Source organism: Camelina sativa, chromosome 11 (genome assembly GCF_030686135.1).
Source record: "Camelina sativa cultivar CO46 ecotype springtype chromosome 11, ASM3068613v1".
Classification (NCBI taxonomy): Eukaryota; Viridiplantae; Streptophyta; class Magnoliopsida; order Brassicales; family Brassicaceae; genus Camelina; species Camelina sativa.
The window spans coordinates 14,551,295-14,570,771 of NC_141890.1; the positions used below are offsets into that span (position 1 = coordinate 14,551,295).

A 19,477-nucleotide genomic window follows, 5' to 3' on the forward strand; every position below is an offset into this window, starting at 1 on the left:
CAGGAAAGCTGCTCTACATTGTGCCCAAGTGGTGAGCGATCCAGGATCCAGTAGATTCAGCCATCTCAATGCCTTATCCGCCAAAGAGAACTGGAACAGAGTCAACATTAGGTAGTCGTAGGGGACACCATTGGACCTCGTTGTACTGGTCAGTCTTTCAAAGACTTCGATGTGATCCAGAGGACTCTCCGATGGCAACCCGTGGAACACACGATTCTGAACCAAGTTGATTAGACTATGCTTAATCTCATAGTCTTGCCTCGCAGGAGCGGGTGGTTGAATCGCAGATCGATTAGCAAACAGCCTGTTATGAGCATCTTCATCGCTCAAGGTGGCTTGTCTTGCTGGCGGATTCGGTGCAGCTAGCTCTTGCTGTTCCTGCCTCTGTTGTTTTTGGATGAGCCCCAACGGAGGGTTTGGTGGACGAACCTCTGCTTCTTCTCCGTCAGCCATAGGGTTGGTTTGGGCTCTTGCTTTCCGGTTTTCGCGTTCAAGCTGTGCTAACTCTCTGTTTCCTAGTATATGAAAATCGGCTTTCTTGTTACTCCTTGTATGCATACACCAGAAACAGAGAAATAAGATTGCACGAACTCGTTAGTAACTAAAATAAAATAAACCTTAGACTAAACGTGAATCTAAAATTTCAAAGGCAACGTTTTGGTCCCCGACAACGGCGCCAAATTGATCAACAGGTCAATTGAACCCAATGTGTACTCCACCACGATCTAGTGGTATCGTTGTAACACTTCAGGATCGAATCCACAGAGACCAAGCGATACACTATGAAATTTTTATAGATTTGAATATAGCTAAGGCAAAAAGAAAGATTGTGCTTCAAGTAACTGATTAAAAGCAGAATTTAAATAAAAGTTTTGCAATCAAGGGAAAGTATTGGGCGTAGGGAATCAGTTAGGGGACTCAATCTCGAAATTAGATGATAGGTTGGGAAAGCATTAGATACCGTTCTTGAACTCAAATCTCGAATGTAAAACTAACCTACTGTCGCAGCATTAGTTATCTATGCAAGGAAGTGATAAAACTCTAAACTGTCGTTTGAATCTAAGCAATCCTAGCAAGCAATAAGTTCAAGTTTGATTTTGTTCACAAGGTGCCTTAACTTCAACTTTCGTTGGCTAAGGATCACCTTGCTCTCCTATGTTCTTTTCAAGTAATTCAACAACACTTTTGATGCCTAGATGAATTTAACCTACAATCATAAACTAGGTAGCTAATCTAGTTTAAGCATTATAATCAACAATAGAAGAAGAACACAATAGATCAATCCCAAATCTAGCAACCTAAATTCAAAGAATCATGAAAACCCCTTTTTGAAACCTGAAACCCAACAGAGAGACTACTCAGACATATAGAAGTAACAGAACAGCAAAACAAGGATGAAGAAATCATAATTGAATTGCAAAGAGAAGTAAAAGGGTTCTGAAATCTTCTCCAAAGAGATACAAAGGATTAAAGATCTTCTCCCAAGCTTAAAAGTACTCAAAAGCTGCGTAGAATAAAAGTTGTCTTTCTAGAGGTCGAGTCTCGTGATTAAATAGTAAAATAAAACCCTAAAAGTCGGTTTAAAACGAAAAAGGAAAAGTTGCTTCAGGTACGGGACTGGTCGATCCGAATGAGGATCAGCCGATCCTGGACGCTTATTCTGTGTTTGTTCCATCTGCTTACTAGTCCGATCAGTCTTCACCAAATTGGCTCCAGATGTATGTCTTCATCCCCAAAACACTCAGTTTCCTCCCAAAGTAGCCTAGAATCTGTACAGACTCACAAAACACTAAAAAGACTCTAAAGCACACTTTGACTCAATAAAAGACTCAAAACAAATATAAAAACTATGGCTAAAACCTATAAAATACAGACACATCAATTCTATTGTGACACATTAGGACACATTGCCGAGGACACATTGAAGAGAGGATTGGTAGAGGTCATAATAACTTCACCAGTGGAAGGAGATGCGTTGCTGGATGTAGTCATAAAGGAGGCGTGATGTTTAAAAAAATTTAGGTTTAGGTCTGATCGTTTGCTCTGATATCATATAGAGGCGGTAATAATGCTTAATTAATAACAGTGAGTTACACACACCTATATATAGTACATAGGGGACTAGGGTTACAATAATAATTACAAGTAGATCCCTAAACTTATAATAATATACACATTATCTCTGATAAGAAGCACCTAAAAGTTTAGTATCGAAGTGTTTTTCTACAAGAGCTTGACATTCACGTGCAGAAAAGAGAAGTCATCTAAACGCTTGCTACTGAAGTCTGCAAGGCCTCTAAAGGTGTTTGACACATAGAAAGCCACAAACATCCACAAAACTCACTCGACAAAAATAGATGACTATTGTTCTGTGGAAAAACATACCCCTTATGCGAAGACTCACACAAACAAGATGTATACAACTTCAAAAATACATCAAAGGGAATACTATGGCTAGGAAGGCAATAAATGGAAAAACAATGACATCTACGGAAGCCAAGTGATCTCGACTATACCATTATTTAGTCAAAGCTTGTGCCAATTTATTTTGGTTCATTGAGAAAAAGAATCCTTAACTAAACGTTACACGAAAGAAGATAAGAAATATCTTTAATTTGTGGCTGGGGCAAAATCATTCGACGAGAGACTTAAGATACACGAGTGACAACAATTATATTTGAAGCTCCAGAAGTTGGACACATGGCACCATATGTCATCACTCCATGCTTTAGAGTTGACTTAGAAGCTAGCGTTTGCTTATAGAAGCCAAAGTCGAAAAAATACAAGAAAGCAAGACAATGTGCGAACTACAAAACAAGGGTTGGCAGTTATGTTGCTTATTGCCACGCTGCAAAAGAAGACATAACGGTATGTCAACTCATACATTGTTCTTCTCCAACGTAAGAAGGTGGCTAGAATGAGCAATCAATCAAAAGCTGCCTCATGTCGAAGTGAGACGTTCATAATAATATGACAGATTCAAGCCTATCTGCTAGACAGGCTACTCTCCAAATTCTAAATAAAAAAACTGAAGAGTAAGGGGCAAACTAATTCAGACCAATCATAAAAAGTAGAGAAAAGCTCTCTCTCGTGGCGATGATTTCTGTGCAAAGGTCGATCTGATTTGGGGATCTGTTTGGGGTGTTTCTCTTGCTTATGAGGGGGGATCTCCGCTGGAGATTCTTTTTGGTTGTGATTATTGGTACGGGTTATGATTCTCCGGATCTGAGATGGATTTTCAATTGTTACAGGTTTCCTTTTTCTGGGTTTTATTCCCTGGTACCAGATCTCTCTTCGGTTCTGTTGCGACGGACATTCGGGGAAGGTGACATTTTTATGTCTTGTTTGGTGCCAAGATTTTTCGGCGTTGATTCTGTTCTTTGTTTATTGAGGATGACACGTTTGGATCTGAGCGATTTGGCTCTTATGATTCTGGTTATTGATATGAGGGATCTGAGAGTGATTACGATTCTTTACTCTGGTGCTCTATGTGCATCTGGTTGGGATTCCGGTTATGGGATGGCTTGTTGGAGTATGAAGGAATGGGGGATTCAGTTTCCTTATTCTCCTCACGAGATGTGGTTGTTCCTCATCCAACAATCCTTTTAGTTTTATCTTTTCAAGGTTTCGAGAGGTTTAGTTTTGGCTTTTTTCTGGGAGTTGTGTTTCGTGTGTCTTTTGCTCTCTGTTCTTTTTTTTTCTTTTCGGGGAAACTATGTCTCAGAGTGTTTTGCTGAATCAGGGCTAAAATGTGAGTGGTTCGGGGACTGGTCTCAAGCCTAAGATCAAGGTTCCACAGTTTGATAACTCTGCCTTGATTGAGGGTTACTCTAAGACCCTTATTGGGCAGTGCATGAACCCGGCGGTGCAAGATATGAAGGCTTTGCTGTTCATGCTACCTCGGATTTGGAAGGTTGAGGAGAGAGTGGTTGGTGCTGATCTGGGGATGGGTCGATTTCAGTTTGATTTTGAGCATGAGGAGGATATTCAGGAGATCTTGAAGATGGAGCCTTTTCATTTTGATCACTGGATGCTGTCTTTGGTACGTTGGAAGCCGGTGGTCGATCAACGTTATCCTTACTTTATCAAGTTTTGGATTCGATTTATGGGAGTTCCTTTGCATTTTTGGGCTGATGAAACCTTCCGCAATATTGGCTCTGATCTGGGAGAAGTAGAGGAGGTGGATCTGGATAATGGCCGTGTAAAGGTTATGTTGGATGGGTTCAAACCCTTGTCGTTTGATGCTTCAGTAGAGTTCCATAGTGGGGAGGTGACTACTGTTATTTTGAGGTATGAAAGGTTATATGGATTTTGTCGGCGGTGTAATAGTCTTTGTCATGAGACTTCGCGGTGTCCCCTCCTTAGGGACAATGGGAAGCAGAAGGTGGATGCCCGGTTGGAGCCTCGACAAGATGACAAGTTACAGAGCTATAAGGGTGCTACACAATCCTGGTTTGGGTGGGGGCTTGAGTGGTCAGGGTTCAGGGGTATCTCATCAAGGGTCTTTTGCTGGTAATGGTCGCGGGTCAGGTCTTCAGGCTACCAACTTCCGCTATAAACAGGGATATGGCAACAAAGCAAAGAATGGCAAAAGGGGTTATCAGGCTGTGGAATGGTTGGTGAAGCAACATAGGAGTACAATTGAGGCACCTACAAGTTCAAGCCAACAGTTGGATGTGTCAGCCAGTGGTTTAAATCAACTCAAAACCAATGAGGTGGGGCATCAGTTTTCGGACAATGAACAAAATATGTTGGATGCGTTTTTGGGCTCTACCTTGGAAGACTTAGCGGTCTCGGATGGTCAGCTTGTGGACGTAGCGCCAGTTCCTGTAGGGGTTTCTGATAGGAGGGTTCGCAAGAATTTATTCCCAGGGACAGTGGTGGTAAGTGATTCTGATATGAACGATATGGAGCTGATGCAGCAGGAGGTGACTTTCACGGATGTTGGGTGACTTTCTGGCTCAAGATTTCCCTCTTAAGGAGGATCAATTGCTAGCTTTTCTGGGTACAATCCCGGAGGAGAGGGGCACTGAAACAGAGGTATCCCCTGAGGGGGGAGAAGAAGCCGAGGGAACGGAGGACCTTCTGGCGGAGGAGGAGGTTAATGTTGAGGATCTCTCTGGTCGGGGGTCAAAGGCTTTGCAAAGAGGGTCTGCGGAGGATATCTCTGAGGACACTCTCCCAAGTGATGAGATTGGTGGTACGGTTCAACCATCGCGGTCTAAAGTGGTCAAGGGTAGGGGGCCTCTCCAAGGGGTGAGTACCAAGAAGCGGAACATGTTTACTATGGAGTCGCCTCGTAAGAAGGTTGTCACTAAGGGTGCAGGACTGATGGGTAAAGCGGGTTCTCACCAGGGAGGGAAGCCTCCGAGTAATGCGGCTGATTAATGCAAGTCGTCAGCAGGTGTTGGCAAGGGTGTGGGTTCTCCTCCCATCTTACAAGGAGATAGTCTTCTGCTTGGCAGCAGTCTTTGTTCTTTTCTACCATAGGTTCTTCCGTTTTGCATAATTTTCTGCTTCTGAATAAATCACCATCGGTTGTTCCGTATGGTTTTAGTTGTTGTTTGCTTCTCTTTCCCTTTGTTAGTTATGATTATCTGGTTTTGGATAATTGTGGTTGTAGTCAATTTTTCCATGTATTAATAAACCCTTGCCACGGTTTTCTTTACGTTTTGTTTCTCCATCTTTCTTACAATGTTTCATTTATCGGTGGTGTGCTTTTGGTTAGTGGTTTTTTATTTACAGAAAACGAGGTACAGTGTTCAAGATGTTTAAACCAGTTGGTTGGTTTATTCAAATGGGATTCTTTCAATTCTTTTTTTGGTCGGGATTTTATTTCTTATTATGGTCACGAGTTTTTTATTTTGTTATTGGTTTTAATACCTTGCCTATTTATCATGGTAGTTCTGCAGGGTGACCTATTATATTTTTTATAATTGGAAGATGCAGATTTTGAGTTGGAATTGTCAAGGTCTTGGCAATAAGGCTATTATTGAAAATCTAAGGGATTTATGGGGTCGACATCAGCCAAACTTTCTTTTTTTCATGGAAACGAAGAAATTTTTTTCGTTTTTGGAAAAATTTGTAGACCACTTTAGTTATAAAATTTTAAAAACAGTGGAACCGATTGGTTGTAGTGGGGGCCTGGCTCTCTTCTATTATCAAGAGGATTATCATGTTTCAATTTTATTTGAGTCAAATAGATTGATTGATGTGGAGGCGGTTTACAAAGGGCGCACAATTAATTTAACATTTGTTTATGGCGATCCGGTCCCTAAGAAACGTGAAATGGTTTTGGAACGGCTATTAAGGATCAGTTCGTCACGAACAACTCCTTGGTTTGCTATTGGTGATTTTAATGAATTAACAGAAAATCATGAAAAACGTGGTGGGAAACTCCGTCATGCTTCTTCTTTTCTTGCTTTTAATGGAATGATTCAGGACTGTGGTTTCTTGGAATTTCCATATCTTGGGGACTTTTTGTCTTGGCGAGTGTGGCGGGATAAAAAACCAATATGTTGTAGGTTGGACAGGGCTTTGGGTAATGAGGATTGGCACGATCTGTTTCCTGATACGGTTGGGATGGTGCTCCTGATCAGGGATCAACCAATTTTGTGGACAGAATTGTGAATTGTCGACGGGAGATCTCTCGGTGGTGCAAAGCGCAGGTCCCTTTCGGTAGGGATACGATTGAGGATTTGAAACGACAATTGGATATCGCTCAGGCAGATGATGCATCTCCCCCAAGTGTAATTTCGGATCTAACTGACCGGCTGCGAGAGGCATATCAGGATGAGGAGGTATATTGGTATTTGAAGAGCCGGAATCGATAGATGCGGGTGGGGGATAAAAATACTAAGTATTTCCATGCACAAACTAAGCAGTGACGAGCACGTAATCGAATCACTGGTTTGTATGACAAGCATAATGTTTGGTCTACATAGGATGCTGCAATCTGTAATACAGAGGTGTCGTATTTTGAGGATTTGTTTACTTCCATTAATCCGGTTAATTTTGAGGACGCCCTAAGTGAGGTTAAAACTGTAATTACAGATAAGGTGAATGTGCGTTTACTTGGCCCAGCTACAGAGGTTGAGGTAAAGAGTGATATAAGATTGGAATCACTCCAACTTAAGATCACACAAGGATCAAGAGATTCCAAGCTTATCTTGCGGAAGGTGGAATTCACGAGCTGGCTCTGAAGCACTCTCTCGTGAATCAAGGGGTGGTACGATGGATATATGGGTGATTGACTCGCTCAATCGGCGGGATAATCGACACTCGATCAATGAACGAATGAAGGATGTTGAATCACTCAACAAACTTATTCCGCAGGATTCTGAAGCACTAAGTGAATCACTCACAAAGAACTAAAAAACAAAGCAATACAAAGACTCAAACTTTGTAAAGAAGAAAACGTTTCTATTACTTTAAAATGATCAAGGGTGCTTTGCAATGAGACTAATGATCAGCATATATAGGCGAATTACACACGTTCTAGAGTTAGAAAGAATACACAAATCACAATAATTAATGAAAATATGATGTTGGACCATTAAGTGTAGAATCAGTCCAAGTAAGGCAAGTGAGGTGTGCCTTGTATCTCGTTAACTTGGGGAGGAAGTGGTGACGTCTTGGAAGCTTCTTGGGCACTTGTGGAAACTCGAATATGCTCAAAAATAGAATAGGAAGTAGTCGTTGTGCATTGATGACAGTTAGGTCCGAGAAAGGCAAGTAATAATAGAATTGAATCCGCCTGATCCAATGGCTACTATTGCATGTGAATATCCTCCAAATATTCTCTAGTGTATGTGGAGGCTCTCTTGGGTCCCATATGTAGATTTGAGGCACGTCCAAGTGAAGGCAAATGGAAGTTTCCTTATCTGGCTCCAAGTAGAGCAACAGACATGATTCAAAGGGTGGTTTGGACTTGGGTCTTATCTTGGGTTGTTTTCCATGGGCTGGGGACTTGTGGTGAATCAAATAGGTGTGTGGGCTTCCTCTAGGGTTGGTCCAAGTGTCAAAAGGCCGAAACTCTTCATAGCTTGCAATGATGTCTGATTCATTCGCGAGTAGTTCAGCATGTCTGTCAGCGAGTAGTTCAGCATCTCCAGCGAGTAGTCCAACAAGTACTTCAGCTATGACTTTTTGTGTCATCTTTGAATCAGATGGATGGTAAGTGATTCCTTGATGACTTGGTGTTGCCTCATTAAAAACCTTTCTAGGTAAACCCAGTGGGAAAAATCCTCGACAAGGGAAAAAGAGTGCAACAGTCATATCCCAACAATGAGATAATTTGACTTGCTGATGCTTGATCCCTCTTGAACCATTGGACTCCTTAGGGTTAATTTGATGATGAAGAATTAACCCTTCTCTTTGTGCTTGATCAGAACTCCATTTAGGAAAAGAATCTCCAAGATGCTCTTCGTGGACCGGTTTGGTGTGTGGACCGGTTGGTTCGCCATGCTTCCGGTTTGGTTTAATTCTGATGTCCGCATCAAAGAGGGTTCTTTTTATGATGCATCCGGATAAAGTTCCCAGCCCAGATGGGATGACAGCTTTGTTTTTTCAGAAAGCATGGATGGTTGTCAATAATGATCTTGTGTCTTTAGTCAATCGGTTTTTTGCCGAAGGGGTTTTTGATAAAAGTTTAAATAGTACGCATATCTGTCTAATTCCAAAGGTGGCAAAGCCAACCCGGATGACTGAATTGTGCCCTATTAGTCTGTGTAATGTGGGGTATAAGATTATTTCAAAAATCTTGTGCCAGCGGCTTAAAACGGTTCTAACGGCTCTTATTTCTGAAACTCAATCGGATTTTGTTCCAGGCCGACTGATTTCCGATAATATCTTGATTGCTCAGGAGATGTTTCATGGTTTACGGACTAATCCATCTTGTGAGGGGAAATTTATGGCTATAAAAACAGATATGACTAAGGCGTATGACAGGCTAGAGTGGGCTTTTGTTGAGGCGCTACTTCAAAAAATGGGGTTTGCGGAGACATGGATCTCCTGGATCATGTTTTGTGTTACATCGGTTGAGTATAAAGTTCTTCTCAGTGGCCAACCAAATGGATTGATTATTCCTCAGTGGGGACTACGGCAAGGAGACATGTTATCTCCTTATTTGTTTAATTTATGTACGGAGGTTTTAATTGCTAATATCCGGAAAGCAGAGATGGGTAAGTTGATCACTGGGATTAAGGTGGCCAACAAATACCCACCAATCACGCACCTGTTATTTGCGGATGATAGTTTATTTTTTTGTAAGGTTGAAAAGGAACAATGTGGAGCTATCTTAGATATTTTAAAGCAGTATGAGGCCGTCTCAGGACAGCAAATTAATTTTGCAAAGTCTTCGGTAAAGTTTGGTCATACGGTTGATGAGGGGTACGAACGAAGATGCAGGGGGTTCTTGGAATAACCATTTTGGGCGGCATGGGTTCATATCTGGGTTTACCTTAGAGTTTAGGTGGGTCTAAAACACAGGTTTTCTCTTTTTTTCGGGATAAACTTCAAAATCGGACAATTGGTTGGACGGCGAAGTTACTATCAAAGGAGGGAAAGAGGTAATGATTAAGTTTGTTGCGACTGCTGTTCCGACTTTTGTGATATCTAGCTTTCGGATACCGAAAACGATCACATCCAAACTTACTAGTGCAGTGGCGAATTTTTGGTGGAGTACAAATGGTCAGTCAGGGGGGTATGCATTGGCTTGCTTGGGAGAACTTATGTTGCAGTAAGCAACTAGGCGGTTTGGGGTTTAGGAATGTCGACGATTTTAATTCAGCTTTGCTGGCTATGCAATTACGGCGGCTGATTGAGTTTCCAGACTCACTGTTTGCCAGGGTTTTCAAAGGTAGGTACTATCGGAACTCCAATCCAATGGAAACAATTACGTCATACTCTCCCTCGTATGGGTGGAGGAGTATTGTATCCGCTCGATCTTTGGTACACAAAGGTTTCATTAAAAGAGTGGGCTCCAGGGAAACCATTTCTATATGGACTGATCCCTGGATTCCGGCTCAATCCCCAAGACCAGCTTTATGTACGGGTCCCTTTGCGGACCATCCGACACCGTCAAATGAATTCCTAGCGTATAGATCTGCTTCATGAGCATTTTTATCCCATGGATGTCGACTTGATAGGGGCTTTACCTTTAGGGAGTTGCCCATCGGCAGACTCCCTAGGGTGGCATTTTACAAAGTCTGGGAAAAGTCTGGATATTATACGGCACGCAGGGCAGCACCGTGGAATTTTCAAGTTCCAGGGTGTGGTCCAGATATTACCCCGCTTTTGGCTAGTGTTTGGCAGGTTAAATGCCCACCTAAACTACAACATTTTATGTGGCAAGTTTTGTCTGGCTGTCTTTCTGTCTCGTCTACTCTGAGACGGCGGGGTATAGCATGTGATTTGGGTTGCCATGGTGTGGGGCTGATGACGAAACAATAAATCATGCTATTTTTGTTTGTCCACCGGCTCGGCAAGTGTGGGCCTTATCTCGTGTTCTGGTGGGTTCAATTTATTTTCCCACGGACTCTTTGTATGCAAACATGGATCATTTTTTAGGCTAAAAAAATCTGGGTTCTCAAGCATCCGCTTTCCCTTGGGTTATGTGGTATATATGGAAAGCCAGGAATGCACGGGTTTTCGTAAATGAGGATGAGCAGCCTGGGGAGATTTTCAGGATAGCAGCGGGTGAGGCGTTATCTTGGCAGCAGGCACAGGAAGAGGGTCAGAGTGAGGATCTCCCCTCTGGTCCGGTCGTTTCTAACTCTCGGGTGAGGGTGGCTGCAGCTCCCCTTTCTACCTTTTACTCGGGCCATCGGTGTTTTGTTGATGGATCTTGGAAGGTCGGTGACACGTTTGCAGGTGCAGGATGGCTTTGTACAGCGTCTGAGGATTTGTCGCACAGTATGGGAGCTACCAATTTCCGACAAAGTCTCTCCTCCTTACATGCTAAAGTAGAAGCTTTCATCTGGGCTATGCGTTGTATGATTGGACATGACTACCGGGACGTAGCTTTCTATACTGATTGTTCAGACTTGGTGAAGATGGTGCCTTCTCTTCAAGACTGGCCGGCTATTTCGATGTACCTCGCCGATATCAAGATTGACAGGGAGGAGTTTTCTTCTTTCTCTTTATCTTTTATTTCTAGAATTTTGAATGTATGTGCAGACGCTTTAGCGCGTAAGGCGCGTATAAGTCCGCACCATGTTTTGTATGTAAACAACTTTCCACCTTATTGGCTCACATGAGCTAATCTTTTGTTGTCAAAAAAAAAAGAGTAAGGGGCAAACAGTTGGAAAAAATAAATTCACTTTTGGTTATACTCTGGTTTGGTAAGCTTAAACTGATGCTAGTTATCTTAATAGACCATATGTCATGTTCATAAGATTATCCATCAGTAAATGAGGACCCGCCCGATGTGCGGGTTTAAAGTTTTATAAATTAAATTAAATTTAATAAAAATATATCAAAATTTGTTATTTATCAATTTTATCTTTGTTATAATACACTGATTTATATCCATTTACAAATATTTTATGTATGTTACTATTAAAAATGTATTTTTTATACTTAAATATACTTTATGTTCTAATGTTACAAATATATTCTTTATCACCACCTAGAAAATATTTATATGAACACATTAAGCCAACTATTTTACTTTTATTTCTGCATAATTTTTTAATTACTAAAATTGTTGGCTCAAAAAACATTTTGAATTAAAAATATATCACATAATATACTAATCAATGATGTATCATCATAATAATGTATGACCACTATGGAGAAAACTTCGGCTCCGTCCTCATCCCTTATGGAGAGAACTTTGCGTCCAACCTCCTCAACCATGGAGGAAACCTTGGCTCCGCCTTCCTTTCATGGGGAGATAATCTTGCGTCCAACCTCCTCCACCTCCCTCCCTTGCAGAGATAACCTTGTGTTCAACCTTCTCAACTGTTGGGTATAATTTTATCTTCTCTATTAAATAAATATATTTCGTGGTTAGTTCGACAAACCCGGTAAATCAGGAGAAGCAGAGAGAATATTTAGTTCGACAAACCCGGTAAATCAGGAGAAGCAGAGAGAATATTCGCGAAGATATTGGATAGAGTCAACTCATATTCTACATGACAAAGTCAACACAAGTCTGCCAATCTACTAAGAGAAAAGTCATGTGACTGACTTCGTCAATAGATTGAGAATCACGTGATCGACGTTGTCACTAGACCAAGAGCTTGTGACTGACTTTAACAATAGGCCGAGAATCTCACGAGACATTGTCTACGGGTCGAGAATCTTGCGACTGACTTTGTCTATAGGCCGAGAATCTCGCGATTGACTTTGCCAATAGGCCCGAGAATCTCGCGACTGGCTTCGTCAATGGGTCGGAAGTCACATGACTCGATCTGTTAATGGACCAAGAGTCTAATGACCGACTTTACCAGTGAGTCAAGAGTCTAATGACCGACCCTATCACAGATAGTGTCGGCAAGCCCAAGACATATCCTAAGGGATTAGGGTAAAGAGATCTCTATATAAAAAGGAGAGCGGCCTCCACGAGAGGGGGGATCGAGAGCAAAACAAGAGACCTAGAACACAAGACACACGACTCAAATTTAGAACGCGGCTAGGGTTTATAGATTGATTCGTTGTTCCTTGAATTCTTGTATTTGAGCTCGAGACTTTGATCAATAAAACGACTATTCAACTTCTATTTCTTGTTTTCTGTAGTCTCTAAATGAATCGATTATTTTGCCCAAATAATCGGCGCTAGAAGGAGGGGTAGAGAGTAATCTACGTGAGATGACAGGAAACGGAAGTGACACGACTAATGTCGACGCGACTATCGCCACTCAGCTGGAAGTCCTGACTGCCAAGATGAACGAGATAGTGCAGAAGCTGACGCAGATTGAGGCCGATAACGCTAGGCTACGGGAGGAGAACGCCTCGCTGGTGACAGCAGGAAAAACTTTTTCTGAAGCAAGCTCAAGATTTTGTGGCGTGCAAGTCAATCAGATGCAAGATCTCAACACGACTCCTAGACCTACTCGAACAACACCCACGACTGAAGACGGACGACTAGAGACTCCACGGGAGGAAAATAACAAAGAAGACCATAGCATAAGGCAAACCTGTGAGAACCTTGTTCGAGAAGAAAACATGGATCAACAACGAACTGTTAACACAGTGCATGTGACAGGGGTCGAACATGAACCATATGCCACTTATTTGGAAGCTATGATTACAAAGCGCTTGGGTGCAGTAGAAGCCATGATCGAACGACTACCAGGAGTGGCTCCACCGATCCGAAAAAGCAACTTGCATTCGTATGCTGATACACCGTTCTTTGATGAAATCGCACTCAATGAGATGCCGAGAAAATTCATGCTACCAACAATGAAGATATATGATGGAACATCTGACCCAGATGACCACATAGCGCAATACAAACAACGAATGTTCACAACGGCTATCCAGAAAGAGTGTAGGGAAGCGACTATGTGCAAGGGATTTGGCTCAAGCCTTACGGGGGCTGCGCTTCAGTGGTTAACCAACTTACCAAACAGCTCAATAAACTCATTCGCATCGTTGACAGATCTCTTCATTGAGCAATTCGCAAGCAGCAGGAACCTGGAGAAGACAGTGGATGACCTTTACGAGGTACGACAAAAGAGAGACGAGTCGTTGTGTTCCTACGTGGGACGCTTCAACAAGGAAAAAGTGTCGATACCCAATTGCAACACGTCAACCGCCATCTCTGCATTTAAAAGAGGCTTGCTTCTTGACGGTGATTTGTACAAGGAACTTACGAAGTACCAGTGCAGAACAATGGAAGACGTGCTATCACATGCGTGGGCGCAGATAAAGTGGGAGGAAGACTCGGCTTATCGCCAGCGACGTTCACCACGATCTGATTCCCGTGTGGTGAGAACGAAAGAACAAGTAGGGGTGACAAGCCTTACCAAAGACCTCGTGACGAAAACACCATGAGTGAAAGAAGGAACACACATCAAACATTGAGCGAAGCTGAAGACCGGAGGCCTAAATCGAAAACATGGCCAGATATTAGTAACCTCTAGATCTCTCATACACATTTAGTCGATGTATTGAAAGAGATGGGTGGAACCGTGAGATGGCCTCCAAAAATGAAAGCATTTGAAAATAGGCGTGACACCTTGAAGTGGTGTGAGTTCCACAACGATCACGGCCACAAAACAGAAGATTGCATCTCATTGAAGATGGAAGTGAATGAGCTGCTTAAAAAAGGTCACTTGAGGGAATACTTTTCTGATAGAACCCGCAATCGCATGGATGGCGAGAGAAACAAGCAAATAGCAATTGAAAATGCCCCAGTTTTGCCTCCAAAACATGATCGAGTCATCAATGTTATCTCTGGAGGATCATAGATAAGTGGAATAACTCACTCAGCTGCGAAAAGAAACACTAGAGCTGTCAAGAACTCTCAAAGCAGAGGACACGCTACAAAAGGCGATACACCGTCATACACTATTACATTTACGACTGATGAGAGCAGTGTACCAACCCTGCATCACGATGCTTTAGTCATACAGTTGAAGGTGGCTAACTGTTTGATGAAGAGGATATTAATCGACAATGGAAGCTTAACTAACATCTTTTATATGCAAGCATAGAAGGAGTTAGGTCTCAACGAAGGAGGACTAACACGAAAATCTATTCCATTAGTAGGGTTCAGCGGTGAGGTCAAGCAGAGTATTGGCAAAGTGACGCTTCCAGTGTATGCAGAGGGAGTTAACAAACACACTAAATTTTTGGTAGTAGATTGTGCTTCGGCTTACAACGATATTATTGGACGCCCTTGGATTCACGACATGGGAGCTATTCCATCGACTCTACATCAGACTATCAAATTTCCCACCCCATGGGGAGTGAAAGAGATATTAGGGGAACAAGAAAGTTCACGTTCATGCTATCAAACTACCTTAAAAGGTAAGGGTCAACAGTTATAGCAATTACAGAGGCTACCGCTGGTACCTCGCGGTGAAGAACCAGAGAGGGAACAATTGGATGAGGTGCCATCAATCAAAGACGATCCTGACAAGCGGGTGAACGTGAGTTCAAAACTAGCAGCCGACATACAAAAGAGGCTTATCGACTTCCTTCGGTCAAACGTCGACTGCTTTGAATCTTTAAACAAGACAATTGTAAAACTGTTGAAGAAACGTTTAGAAAATTCTAAAGGAAAGTGGGTAGAAGAGCTTCCAAGCGTGTTGTGGGCTTACCACACCACCACTAAGTCCCCGACCGGCGAAACATTGTTTTCTCTAGTGTATGGGATGAAAACAGTAATACCGTGTGGAGTAGGTGTGAAAACGGCACGAACCGAGCACCCTAATTTGCAGGAAAATGAAGAGTTGATGAGTCTCAATCTCGATCCACTAGACGATAAACGAGAAGCAGCGAAAAACCAAAATTGGTGTATCAAGAGGAAGTGGCTAGGAGCTACAACAAAAATGTCAGGACACAAACATTCCAAGTAGGAGACTGGGTCTTGCGACATACTTTTTAAAGTACAATAGAATAAGGAGCTGGGAAACTCGGTCCCACTTGAGAAGGTCCTTACAAAATCATTGAAGTGTGTGGATGAGGAGCTTATAAGTTGCAAAACAAAGAAGGGAAGAATCTTACCAACTGTTGGAACGCTTTGGCTGATGACGAGGTTTGAGTTTTTGATAAGATTTATGGTGTTTAATTATTATTTAATTGTGTTTTTCTTCGATTATGGAGTTTCATGAACATTTGTCCCAAGTTATGGACAACTATTTCAATAAAATTGGATTTTTCGATCCACAAAGCAAGTCTTCTAGTGAGCGGCAATGTCATTAGCGTTAGCCCTCTAAGATAATGCGTGTGATACTAGTACTTCAAATGTCATGAGCATTGAAAAAGTAGCATGTGCGTGTCCTAGACACGAGACGTGGATCTGTGTCATGAACACGAGGATAGCATCATGAGCATGTAAGTAGTGTCATAAGCACATGACATATGTAATGCCATGGGCATGCGAATAGTGCTATGAGCACAATATGTGTTACGGTCATGAGCCCCAAGACATGAACTTATATCACGAGACATAAACAATGTCATGAACATTGTTATTGTCGAAGAGTGCGCATGACAGTTATAGAACACCTGACTACTATCACGAGCACAATATGAAAACAATGTCACGAACATTGTTATTAAAGAAGGGAGCATATGACAGTTATGGAACACCTAACTGTAACGAGCACAAGATGAAGACAATGTCATGAACATTGTTATTATTTAAGAGGGCACATGACAGTTATAGAACATCTAACTGTCACGAGCACGAGACATAAAAAGTGTCACAAGCACGAGAATTAAATGTGTCACGAGCACGAGACATAGAATGTGTCACGAGCACGAGACATAGAATGTGTCACGAGCACGAGACATAGAATGTGTCACGAGCACGAGACATAAAATGTATCATGGACACAAGACACAAAAATTTGTTCAGCATTGTGATTTCGAAAATAAACATCGGACTATCGTGAGCACAAGACGCGCACTTGTGTCATGAGCACATAAATAGTGTCACAAGCACATGACGTGAATCATGTCATGACATAAGTTTATGTTGGCGTAAATCGACGTAACATGACCTAAATCGTCGGCATAAGATATAAATAGGGTCCTGATGTTAGATGTTGCGATCAATGGATCACGAGATTCACGCCATGAGTGCATGACATGAGTGATGTCATGAGCACGCGACATGAGTAGCCTCAGAAACACGTGACACGAATAGCAGCAGAAGCATGTGGCAAAAACGATCTCCTGAGCACGTAACAACATGTGATATAGACAATGTCATGAGACACAACGCAAATCGCGTCACAAGCAAGAGATCACATTCACGCTGCAATACAAAGCTAACTGCAAAGAATTCAACAATGAGTAAAATTCGATAAGACAATTAGAAAGTCTTCTAATCACAAAACACCGAACAAGCTAAGTCGCGACGTTCACAACGTCATAAGCACCCAACTTATATGGCCTCATGAGTGCAAGAAATAAAGAAGGTCATCATGACGTGATGGTGTGAGCACGAGACTCACGCCATGAGCACATGACATGACAAATTTCCTGAGTACACTACGAAATCGCGTCATGAGCGCAATACGTAAACAATCATGATTACATGATGTTGTGAGCACGAAACTCATGCCATGAGCATGTAACATGAGTAGTGTCATTAACATGTGACATGAATGGTGTCGGAAGCACGTGACAGGAACAACGTCATGGGCGCAAAACAATCATGTGACACGACACAAAGCAGTAGATGTGCCAAGAGATAAATATCGCTTCGTATTTGCACGGTGAAAGTCATATTGTAGTGCGCAAATCGTATCAGGAAAGCTAGACATATACTATTGTTTCAAGCACGGGAGATAAATAGTGCCATGAAAGCAAGGCACATATAGTGTCATGTTCACAAGACATAAACAATGTCTTGAGCCTGAGGTATAAGTCATGTCACGAGACAAATCATGTCATGAGTGCGAGACCTAAATTGTCTCTTAGGCACAAGATAGGAGATTGTCGTCATGTACATGCTCACATGTGGAGATTATCCAAAGGTAAGAGATTGTTATTACGTACAAGATCAATGTCACGAACAAGTCTTATGACTGAAAAGAATGTCACAACCTACAAAATGGTCATGACACATAAAGTCAAGTACAAAAAAAATTCCCGACAGAACGTGTTAAGGACTCAACATTGTCTCTACGGAGTCACTATTCGATCAAGCTACTATAGTGACATCACAAGCCTTTACAGATCACTCCAAAAGGTACATGACTTCGAGATTTCGTTGGCTGGAAAAATAATACTGTTGTTTATAACTACTCTCTAAATTCTTACTAAGAAAATAGAGAGTGAGGGGCAAACTGTTGGGTATAATTTTATCTTCTCTATTAAATAAATAAATTTTGTGGTTAGTTCGACAAACCCAGTAAATCAGGAGAAGCAGAGAGAATATTCGCGAAGATATTGGATAGAGTCAACTCATATTCTACATGACAAAGTCAACACAAGTCTGTCAATCTACTAAGAGAAAAGTCACGTGACTGACTTCGTCAATAGATTGAGAATCATGTGATCAACGTTGTCACTAGACCAAGAGCTTGTGACTGACTTTATCAATAGGCCGAGAGTCTCACGACTGACATTGTCTACAGGCCGAGAATCTCGCGGCTGACTTTGTCTATAGGCCGAGAATCTCGCGACTGACTATGCCAATAGGCCCGAGAATCTCGCGACTGGCTTCGTCAATGGGCCGGAAGTCACATGACTGGATCTGTTAATGGACCAAGAGTCTAATGGCCGACTTTACCAGTGAGCCAAGAGTCTAATGACCGACCCTATCACAGATAGTGTCGGCAAGCCCAAGACATATCCTAAGGGATTAGGGTAAATAGATCTCTATATAAAAAGCAGAGCGGCCTCCACGAGAGGAGGGATCGAGAGCAAAACAAGAGACCTAGAACACAAGACACACAACTCAAATCTAGAACGCGGCTAGGGTTTATAGATTGATTCGTTGTTCCTTGAATTCTTGTATTTGAGCTCGAGACTTTGATCAATAAAACGACTATTCAACTTCTATTTCTTGATTTCCGTAGTCTCTAAACGAATCGATTATTTTTGCCCAAACATCAGCCACAGAGAGAACCTTGGCTCTTCCCTCCTCCTGTGTGGAGAGAACATGTTTACGTATTTTTGCTATCTCAAAATGGCTTGCTCCGACAACCAATAAAATTAAAAACTTTTTTCTAACGTCAAAAAATCTTTTGATAGTAATTAATGTTAAATTCCCCAATAAATTTGTGGAAGTGTCTTTGACACACCATGATGTAGCCTCTGTCTTTGTAACGCCTCAACCGCCACCTTGATTAGTGAGCCTTACATCTATTCCCAGCCTGTGGACCCACTCAAATTCGATGGCCAGTTTGTTATGTCAGGGAAACTTTAAAAACAACGATTAAAAGATGGTAAACAAATCAACAAATGATCTTTTTCCTGTGTTTTGTCCTCACTCGCACAGTTCCGACAATCACTTCCATGAAGGTCACCCATCATGAAGTTCTCTCAGGACCCTTGACCAGAAAACTAATTGCATTTTGGTGATATATGTGGTCAAATCAATTATTTTAAACCTTTCCGCAAACCAGGGTGTCACAGTCTTTTTGGGCTCCTATGGATCTATCAACAACGATTTATATTTTTTTTATTCTATCTATCTACGTTTGTTGTAAGCTTGTATTTGATTAGCCTAATTTTATCTATCCATTAGGTTGATGAGCTTCTACTCGTTATCTCCCTTTGGGATTGAATGGATAACAATTATGTTTGCAAAAAAAGAAGGGTTTACAACCAACCAATCAAGATAGAG

The 19,477-nt window shown here is 41.8% G+C and overlaps 2 protein-coding genes across 2 annotated transcripts; both read left to right on the plus strand.

Annotated features, from left to right (window-relative positions):
• Positions 1 to 4,412: 4,412 nt before the first annotated feature.
• LOC147933993 (uncharacterized) lies at positions 4,413 to 5,388 on the plus strand. Its single transcript, XM_087472424.1, has 2 exons — positions 4,413 to 4,928; positions 4,981 to 5,388. The coding sequence occupies exons 1-2, from the start codon at positions 4,413 to 4,415 to the stop codon at positions 5,386 to 5,388; spliced, it is 924 nt and encodes a 307-aa protein (XP_087328550.1).
• Positions 5,389 to 10,613: 5,225 nt separating this feature from the next.
• LOC147933994 (uncharacterized) lies at positions 10,614 to 11,258 on the plus strand. Its single transcript, XM_087472425.1, has one exon. It carries the CDS (start codon positions 10,614 to 10,616, stop codon positions 11,256 to 11,258), a length of 645 nt encoding a protein of 214 aa, XP_087328551.1.
• Positions 11,259 to 19,477: the final 8,219 nt, after the last annotated feature.